A 10,474-nucleotide genomic window follows, 5' to 3' on the forward strand; every position below is an offset into this window, starting at 1 on the left:
GGTGTTAGTCTCCCACTCTGTTATTCTATATGCCATAGATGAGTGCAATCTTTCTATGTCTGTCTCTCTCTTTCTGACTCATTTCACTTAGCATGAAACTTTTCATGCCGATCCACTTAAGTACAAAATTCATGACCTCCTTTTTTCTAACAGCTGCATAGTATTCCATTGTATAGATGTACCAAAGTTTCCTCAACCAGTCATCCAAAGTTTCCTCAACCAGTCATCCGTTCTAGGGCATTCGGGTTTTTTCCAGATTCTGGCTATTTATACAACTCACTTTCTATGTCAGTCCATTTTCTTTCTTGCATCACGTCAGGAAGAGGCATGTCAGGAAGAAAGAGACCCACATGAAAAGAAACTAAGAACTGTCCACAGGTCCAGAGGAAGTGAGATGTCCTACAAATAGTCACATCAGTGATCTTTGAAACAGATGTTCCCACTCCTTCAAGTCTTTAGATGAATGCAGCCCTAGCTGACAACTGTTTTATAACCACCTGAGAGCATCTAAGTAGAAATCACAGTTAAGCTGCCACTGAATTTCTTTTTTAGGGGTCACACCCAACAATGCTAAAGGGTTACTCCTGGTGCTGCACTCAGGAATGACTCCTGGCAGTGCTCAGGAGACCATATGAGATGCCGGGGATTGAACCTGGGTCAGCCGCATGCAAGGCAAACGCCTTCCCCGCTGTACTATTACTCCAGCACCTCCTACTAAATTATTGACTCATAAAAACTCAAGATAATAGAATTTTGTTGTTTTAGGCACTAAATTTTTGGGTAATATATTACAAATCAAAAGGGACATTTACAGTTCTTACCTTCGTGTAATGTACAGTCTAGTGGTGCTCAACTAATTGATATGTTATCTCCAGAAATGATCAATTCCAATAATAGAATAAAAACAGAATAAGGGATTACAAAATTAAATAAGGAGTAGTCCTTATGAGTCCATTTTTTAACCTGTCAGTTTTTCCTACCTCAGGAGAGAGATTTGAGGATTACATTAATAATGTAAATTTCCATATTTGGGATTCTTGTTTTAAACAATGAGGATTCTGCACACAACTCAGTGGTTAAAGGAATCAAATGACCAATTATGCATACCACAGGACATAAACTACTGGTATGTACTGAATTCAACCAATATAAACAGTTCACATTTTTTCATTTTGGTTCATACCCAGTGGTGTTCAGGGTGCCAACATTGCTCAGGAAACCATGTGGTGCCAGAGATTGAATAAACCTTTCATATTTAATTAAACACCATCTATTATGTAAACTCTTCTGTGTTAGGCATTTAGTTTGACATTGAGAAATGTTAATTTTCTTTTCCGCTGGTGAAGTGAAATTGACCACTATACAAAAAATATATTTAACAGGCAGAAACAGTTAAGGGGTTAAGGTGCTTTTCCTTCATGTGAATGACCAAGGGTCAATCCCTAGCACTGAATATGGCCCCTCGAGCACCATCAAAAATTATCCCTGAGCACAGCCAGTTGTAGGTCAAACATTGCCTCCTCCCCAAAACAATATTTAGATAGGACAATAGCATGAGAATCCAAACTTGTAAATACCTCTTATCCTATCCTATATATTTAGATACTCAAGGGGTCAGGAGAGAGCTCAAAGATCTGGAATGACTATTTTGCATGCTAGATCACTGGCACCGCATAATACCCTGAGCACCACTGGATGTGATTTCCTAAAAACACAAACAAAAAAACGTTCAAGAAAATCAGTCTTACTAGCCATTTTGGCAAAGCTTCCCCAGTGATACTTGGCTGGTAGTATGACCTGATGGTCCAGTGCTGATTCAGTGATGAGGCTCAGCAGTGTTGGGGTCCACTAGGACTGCCCTGATGGCACTCAGGAGCCACCATGCTCATCCACACATGCTTGGCAAGGGGTTAGGCAATATTATAAATCAAATGTGTGGGGGGGGGCAGAGTGCTAGTGTGGGTAGGGTGTTTGCCTCGCATGTGGCCAACCCGCCACAGAGAGCAAAAGGGAATGCCTTGCCACAGAGGCGGGATGGACTGGAGGGGATGGGGTGGGGGTGGTGGGAGGGATGCTGGGATCATTGGTGGTGGAAAATGGGCACCGGTGGAGGATGGGTACTTGATCATTGTATGACTGAAACACAAGCCTGAAAGTTTATAAGTCTGTGTCTGTATCTCACGGTGATTCACTAATAAAAATTTTTAAAGAAAGATATTTCTGGACAATTGCTACTAACTAGGACTGGAGTGATAGCACAGAGAATAGTGCATTTGACTTGCATGCGGTCAACCCAGGTTTGATTCCTCCATCCATGTCAGAGAGCCCGGCAAACTATCGCGAGTATCCCACCCACACGGCAGTGCCTGGCAAGCTACCCATGATATATTCTATATGCCAAAAACAGTAACAACAAATCTCACAATGAAGACATTACTGGTGCCCGCTCGGGAAAATCAATGAACAATGAACATTTTGTATATACGGAACAGTAGATTTTTTTTATTGCATTCAAATAATCAGGGAGAGCATAGTTTCTTTATAAATGCTTTTTTTAATTTCAGAGGGACTTACAATTTTACAATATTGTCAATGATAAGGTTTCAGAACACAACCTTTCAAAACCACAGTCCACACCAAAGTCTCCATTTCCCTCCACCATTACTACAATTCCCCACTGGAAATTGCCCACCTCCACCAGTGGACGTTTTAAATTTTTCTTTCATTTTATTGCACTTCAAGAAACTTGTTACGACAGTATTAACATTTATGGTTTTCAAGTACAAAGTTATTGTACATTTGAAAGCACCAGAGTACCAAAGACACTCCACCATTGTACTTTTAATTAAAATGTGTATGTATATTTTATTGTAGTAGAAATATTTAATTTCATTTTAATTGAATCAAATCTGTGAGATAGTTGTAAACCTTTCTTGATCAGTTTTCAGACATAAAATATTTCAACATCCATCCTTCCACCAATACATTTCCCACCACCAATGTCCTGAATCTCCCATCTACCAGTTCCACCCACTCTGGGCCACCAAGCATGCCTGTATACAAGCACATTTCCTCTTGTCTCTCTCCTCTTGGGCTTTATGGCTTACAATACAGATACGGAGAAGCCATCATGTTTGGTCACTTATCCACTTTTAGCACACATCTCCATCCAGAGCAGTATCTTCCAACCATCATTGTCATAGAGGTCCCTGTTCTGACCCCAACAACTCTGCACTCAGGAAATTATCTGCGGTGCAGGGGATCAAACCCAGTTGGCCCAATGCAAGGAAAGCAAAAAACCTGCTGTACTATTGCTCCAGCTCTAAAATATTAGAGTATAGGTGACTAACCTCAATAATCTGGGTGGGTCTTAACCAAAAAAAAGGGTTAACTCTTTCCGGATGAAACTAACTTCTTGTCTTCTGAGTTGAATTATTGCTACAATCTGACAGACACATATATTGGGAAAACAGTATATTCCAGGAAAGGAACATATCAGGAAAATGAAATTCAAAACCAGAAGAAGCTTATCACTTGGCATCTGTCAGCAAGGGTTGAAAATACCAAACACTAATCACTTGGACTCTGTCAGCAAAATACCAAACATCAAATGCTGAGAGTACAGGGATGCGATGCAGCAAACTTGATGGGCTGCATGCAAGAAAAGCAAGATTTCCCATTGAAATCATATTTAACTCAACAATATCGAAGTCATACTGTTGAAAAACCTTATACATGTAAAGAATGTAGGAAAACTTTCTCACTAAAGTCATGTAGAATTCAACAAAATCAAATTCATATAGTAAGAAATCCTAGGGGTGTAAAGCATGTAGAAAATATTTCCCACTAGAGAAATCCTAACAAGAATAGTAAGTCTTTTGCTGAAATGTTGAAGGCCACCAAAGTGGTAGCCATCTCTATAGACTGAACTAAGCCATATCCCCACGCCGGCTGAGAAGAAATATCCTTCTTTCTCGGGAAGAAACGTGGCGTGGCGTTAACCATAGTATGATGTCCATTAAGCTGACACGGACCTGGTGGCGTGGGAATCGGATACAAGGGAATAAATTATTATGTACTTGGAACAGCGGGACGCTGGTGGAATCTTGAGCCGGGGCCAATACCAGCGTATTACTTTTGGTTCCAGAAACTGCTGGCAGACATTCTACCAGACTATCAACTAAGCCAGAGCCCCACGCCGGCTGATGACGAGAAATAACCATCTCTTTTGGTTTGTTTTCCCTTTGTCAGGCAGCGTGGTGATTACTAAACAGGAGTGATCTCGGTGGCGCGGGACGAGGGGGGAAAAAATAGAAAAGTTATGGAACAAACAGCGGGACTTAATATCTCTACATTATCAGCAATGGAGAGCCATCAAATGCTTCCTTGACAGTGGGACTGTCTTCTCTTTTTTGGGGGGAAACCCTAGCAACAATAGTGAATTATGTGTTGAAACATGGACTGTAACCAAGATAAAGTGTAAACGAAGTGAAACTTATCACTTACAAGGGCGGGGACTGGGGGGGCGGGAGGGGGCGGGAGGTATAATGGGGTGGTTGGTGATGGAATATGGGCACGGGTGAAGGGAAGGGTGTTTGAGTACTATATAACTGACATAATCCTGAGAACTTTGTAACCCTCCACATGGTGATTCAATAAAATTAAAAAAAAATATTTCCCACTAGAATCATGTCTAATTCAACAATATCGAAGTCAACAGGTGAGAAACCTTTCTCAGTAGTTTCACATCTAAGTCAACAATATGAAATTCATACAGGTAAGAAACACTACGAACTTTAAAGGAGAAGCTAAGTCAACAATATTAAATTCACACAGGTAAGAAACACTAACAACTTTAAAGAGGTAGGTAGGAATATGTTCTCACTGAAATAAAATCTAATTCAATAAAAAAACAAAAAATAGGGAGACGTTGGAACACCCCAACTCTTGAGGCAAGCTTCCCCAACCATGAACCAATCCTCCTGGTCTTCTGTCTACTGTCCTCAGGTGATACTTTGTTTAGGTATAGGTCTAAGAAATTGCCTGATGAACCCTTTTTTCATTCTGATTCACTTCACTCACAAGAACTTCATGCAATCACATCCAAGATACAGCAGTTCCTCTTTTGTTTTTGGGCCAATCACACCTCTGCCCCCCAATCCGCCCAGGTGTTCAGGACTTACTCTTGGCTCTGGACTCTGGCAACTACAAGGATGCCAGGGATCAAGCCCAGGTGACCACATACAAGAAAAGCATCTAATCTGCTGGACAATTGCTCTAAGTTTAGAAATATTTAAGTGTAAGTGACTAACCTCAGTAATCTGGTGGGGCTTACCCAATCATATCAAGCCTTTAGAGATGAAACCAAATTCTTGTATTCCAATTTTTTTTATTGCCAAAATCTGACAGACACATATATATCAGGAAAAGATTACATACCAGGTAAGGAAAATAGATGGAAAATTCAACTCAAACCCGGCAGAGTATATCACTTGGGATCTACCAGCAAGGGTATTAACAAAATACCAAACACTTATCCCTTGGTATCTGTCAGGAAAATACCAAATATCAAATATCGAGAGAGTACTGGGACACCAGTGATCAAACACAATGGGTTGCATGCAAGGCAGGCAAGCATGTACAAAACCTTTCCCACTGAAGTCATATCAAATTCAACAATATCGGAGTCATTCTGAAGACAAACATTACCAATGTAAAGCAAGTAGCAAAACATTCTCATTAAAGTTATGTAGAGGTCAACAATATCAGTTTCATACAGTGAGAAATCCTATGAGTGTAAAAAATGTAGGAAATCGGGGCTGGAGCGATAGCACAGCGGGTAGGGCGTTTGCCTTGCACGCGGCCGACCTGGGTTCGAATCCCAGCATCCCATATGGTCCCCTGAGCACCGCCAGGGGTGATTCCTGAGTGAAGAGCCAGGAGTGACCGCTGTGTATTGCCGGGTGTGACCCAAAAACAAAACAAAATAAAATGTAGGAAATCTTATCCACTAGAATCGTATCTAATTCAACAGTATGGAAGTCACTCTGATGAAAAACCTTATAAATGTAAAGCAGGTAGGAAAATTTTCTCACTAAAGTCACGGAAAATTCAACAATATCAAATTCAGACACTAAGAAATCCTAGGGATGTAAAACATGAAGTAAATCTTTCCACTAAATAATATCAACTTCAACAATATCGAAGTCAGACAGGTAAGAAACCTTTCTCAGTAAAGTCACATCTAAGTCAACAATATGAAATTCATACAGGTAAGAAATCCTATGAAATTCAAAGGAGGAGGTATGGAAATTTTCTCACTAAAATCATATCGAATTCAATTAAAAAACAATAAAGAGGGAGACGTTGGAATCCCCCAGCCCTTGAGTCAGGCTTCCAACCATGGACCAATCTTCCTGGTCTTCTTTCTACTGAACTTGGGTGGTACTTAGTTTCCTTAGAAATCACATAGCTGAGATTGCCCAATGAACGCTTTTTTCTTTCTGATACACTGCACTTTCACAACTACATCCAATCAGATCCAACGTACAGCATTTATCTTTTCGTTTTCACCAATTCCACCGCTGCTCAGCCCCCAAGTGTTCGGGGCTTACTCTTGGCTCTGCACTCAGGCAAATATATGGATGCCAGGGATCAAACCCGGTTGATCTCCTCCAAGGCAAGCATCTTCCCTGCTGCACAATCGCTCTAGCCCTAGAAATATTTTCCTATAAGTGATTAACCTCAAAAATCTGGTGGGTCATACACAAACAGATCAAATCTTTCCAGATGAAGCCAAATTCTAGTCTTCAATTTTTTAATTGCCAGAATCTGACAGACACATAGATCTGAAACATCTGTAACAGGCAAGGAATATATCAGGAAAATGCAGGTTAAAACCACGAGGAGCTTATCACTTGGCCTCTGCCAGCAAGGGTATTAACAAAGTACCAAACACTTATCCCTTGGTATCATTCAGCAAAATACCGTATGTCAAATGATGAGAGAATAGTGGCACGCCAGGGATCAAACCCAATGGGCTGCATGCAAACGCAGGCAAGCATGTAGGAAAGCTTTTCTGTAGGGAGCCAGAGCACATTGCGCATGTGTCCCAACGTGGTAAACAACCACATTGCGCATGCGCATGACTGGCCGACATCCGGTGTCCCAATGTGGTAAACAACCATATCGCGCATGCGCAACAACCACATTGCGCATGCGCAACAACCACATTGCACATGCGCAACGACCACATTGCGCATGAGTGGCGGCCATGACAGAGTGACCTCATATGGGGTGATTGGCGGGCGCCAATAGATGAGCGCCACCTCATATGGGGTGATTGGCGAGAGCCAATAGAGTGCCACCTCATATGGGGTGATTGGCGAGAGCCAATAGATGAGCACCACGTCAGAGGCGGGGCAACCAGGCTATATAAGGACTGCCATTACCCGGGTTGTGGTTCTTTCTCTTCGGGAGTTAACTGAATAAAACGGCTGCAGAAGGATCCTCAACCCGTGTCGTCTCACTCTTTGCTGGCGAAGGGAAATCGCGACACGGGCTACGAACAACTGGTGCCGAAACCCGGGAAATCCATCTTGCACCGCGAGGAAGAACCCCTCCTTTTGGAGGGAGGATTCAGAACTGCAGGTACGACTGCTCGGAGAGGCGTGCTGCGGACCACTGCCCAGTGTTGGTAAGAAAAGAATGCCCGTTTCCTGGTGGTGGGGAGCACTCTTTGTCCTCCTTATTTGGATTTGCCTTCTCTTTTGCTCTTGTGTCTTTACTATGGGCACTGAGGCGACTTGGAAGATGGTTCAAAATTGTTTGGAGGATGAGGCATGCTCCATAGTGGTCAGGGAAGGCCGGCAGGTGTTGGAAAAGGTCCAAGACAGTTTGTCAGAAACCGAGCGATCAGAAGGGCTGGGCGCGTGTATGAAAATACCCAGCAATAAGGAAAAAGGACTGCCCGGTGGGGGCAAGAAGTTAGAAGGGAGAGGGGAAATAAATAAGGAAAAAGGACTGCCCGGTGGGGGCAAGAAGCTAGAAGGGAAAGGGGAAATAAATGAAACAAATGACCCTCCCGCTGCTTGTGCACCTCGATCCGCCTCGGACGAGGCCGGGGACTTGTACCCCAGGCGTGACGTGGCTGCAATCAGCTTAGACCTTAGACATAGACCTAGACATAGCCCCTCGGAGGATTCCTCCCTTAGTTCCGAAGAGGAGGATTTATTACAGCAAAAAGCGGCCCGTTATGAAGCAACTAGGTACCATCCTCTGAAGTCTCGGGCTCGCGGTGAGAGGGGCTCGACACGCCCCTCGCCTTCCGCTCCTCCCCCTCCACCCTATCATGATCCTCCCTTGGACAAGGCACGTCCATCTCGTACTTCCCTGTTTCCTGATAATCTGCGCAGGCAGATGCGATTAGCTTTCCCCGTCTTAGAGGGGGATGGGGACGAGCGCGTTTACGCCCACGTGGAGTTTGCTCAGATTAAGGAGCTAGCGGAGGCGGTCAGGAAATACGGAACAAATGCCAACTACACCATTTCCCTGCTTGACAGGCTAGCACGGGATCGAATGACCCCCAGGGATTGGCAGGACGTGGCCAAAGCCACGCTACCCAATAACGGGAAATTTCTAGAGTGGAAGGCCCTCTGGTATGATGCAGCTCAGGATCAGGCTCGCCTTAGCCACAACGCCCGCTATGCCGCGCAGCACGAGTGGACCAGTGATATGCTTACTGGCCAGGGCGTCCATGCAGAGGATCAGATTAACTTACCCTGGGGGGTATATCCCCAGATATCCTTGCTTGCCATAAAAGCCTGGAAAGGCCTTTCCGCAAAAGGTGAGACAAGTAACCAACTCACAAAGGTCATTCAGGGGCCTCAGGAACCCTTCTCTGATTTTGTTGCACGCATGACGGAGGTGGCGAGTCGCATTTTTGGTGACTCGGACGCAGCGACCCCCCTTATCGAGCAGCTCATTTTTGAACAAGCGACTCAGGAATGCAGGAATGCCATAGCCCCGAGGAAGGCTAAGGGCTTGCAGGATTGGCTCAAAGTCTGCCGCGAGCTCGGGGGCCCCCTCTCCAACGCTGGCCTAGCGGCAGCCATTCTCTGCTCACAGCGGCAGCGAGGCTCGGATCCCTCCTGGGACCGCACCTGTTTTAATTGTGGGAAGCGAGGACACGTTAAGCGTGACTGCAGGACGCCGCGGGAGACCCCCTCTCTGTGTCAGCGCTGCAAGAAGGGCAATCACCCCGCCGACCGTTGTCGGTCCGTCCGTGACAATACGGGGCGGCTCCTCCCACCTCTAATCTCGGAGGAGCCAAAAAACGGGAGGCGAGGCCCATGGTCTCAGGGCCTGAACAAGTATGGGACCAGGTTCTTTCGGGAGGCTCAGGAACAGCAACCCAGTGCAGAGTCACCCAACTGGACCTCCGTGCCACCTCCTCCCTCACCATAACCCGATTCAGGAGTCCAGCCTGTTCCGGTGGCACCCGTGCAAGAAGCCCCTCCTGGATGCATTGGCCTTTTAGTGGGAAGGACAACCCTCGCGAAGCTGGGTCTTATAGTTTACCCAGGTACACTAGATGTCAGAAAACCGAGCATTCAGGTTTTATGCTCCTGCCCGACAGGCACCTTTGTAATTAAGGAAGGGGACCGTGTCGCGCAGGCGCTCCTCTTCCCGGCTGGTTTTGAGGACCCTAAACGGAGAGGCCCCTTGGAAATCCCTGCCACGAACCCTGTGCAAGCTTACCTAGTCATGAACCTGACCAAGAGACCTAAACTGACCCTTTCCATTCAGGGTAAGCGTTTTGAGGGCATTATGGACACCGGCGCTGACCGGAGTATCATCTCCTCGCACTGGTGGCCTAAGGGCTGGCCGGTGGCTGAGTCTGAGCATGAGCTTCAGGGTCTAGGTTATACCCAATGCCCTTCCATGAGCACCCAGGTCCTCACCTGGCGTACTGATGAAGGGAGCAAGGGTTCCTTCACCCCGTATGTCCTGCCTCTCCCAGTTAACCTTTGGGGCAGGGATGTCTTAACAGCCTTAGGCATAGTCTTGACCGATCAGTACTCCCCTCAGGCACGCAAAATGATGCAGGGCATGGGGTACATACCAGGAGAAGGACTAGGAAAGAATTCCAGTGGCATCACAGAGCCTATCACTGCGGAGGGAAATCAAGGCAAAACGGGGCTGGGTTTTTGATCAGGGCCACTGGGGCGGAGCTACCCATTCCCTGGACCACGAGATCCCCGGTCTGGGTGCCTCAGTGGCCCCTGCCCCTAGATAAGCTCCAAGCATTAACAACTATTGTGGCAGAACAAGTGAAAAAAGGATGCGTTGAGCCCTCCACTTCCCCGTGGAATACCCCAGTTTTTGTCATTAAAAAACGATCAGGCACCTGGAGACTTTTGCACGATCTTCGCGCAATTAATGCCCAAATGGAACTCTTAGGCCCTGTACAGCG

General features: G+C 45.4%; 1 protein-coding gene across 1 annotated transcript; it reads left to right on the forward strand.

Annotated features, from left to right (window-relative positions):
• The first annotated feature begins 2,490 nt into the window (after nt 1–2,490).
• Nucleotides 2,491–9,472, forward strand: LOC129399646 (igE-binding protein-like). Its single transcript, XM_055120141.1, has one exon. The coding sequence runs from the start codon at nt 7,708–7,710 to the stop codon at nt 9,463–9,465; it is 1,758 nt and encodes a 585-aa protein (XP_054976116.1). The 5' UTR covers nt 2,491–7,707; the 3' UTR covers nt 9,466–9,472.
• Nucleotides 9,473–10,474: the final 1,002 nt, after the last annotated feature.

Source organism: Sorex araneus, chromosome X, assembly GCF_027595985.1.
Source record: "Sorex araneus isolate mSorAra2 chromosome X, mSorAra2.pri, whole genome shotgun sequence".
NCBI classification, from domain to species: domain Eukaryota; kingdom Metazoa; phylum Chordata; class Mammalia; order Eulipotyphla; family Soricidae; genus Sorex; species Sorex araneus.

Coding starts and splice junctions, on each gene's coding strand:
- LOC129399646 (XM_055120141.1), top strand. CDS start 7,708: ATGCCCGTTTCCTGGTGGTGGGGAGCACTCTTTGTCCTCCTTATTTGG.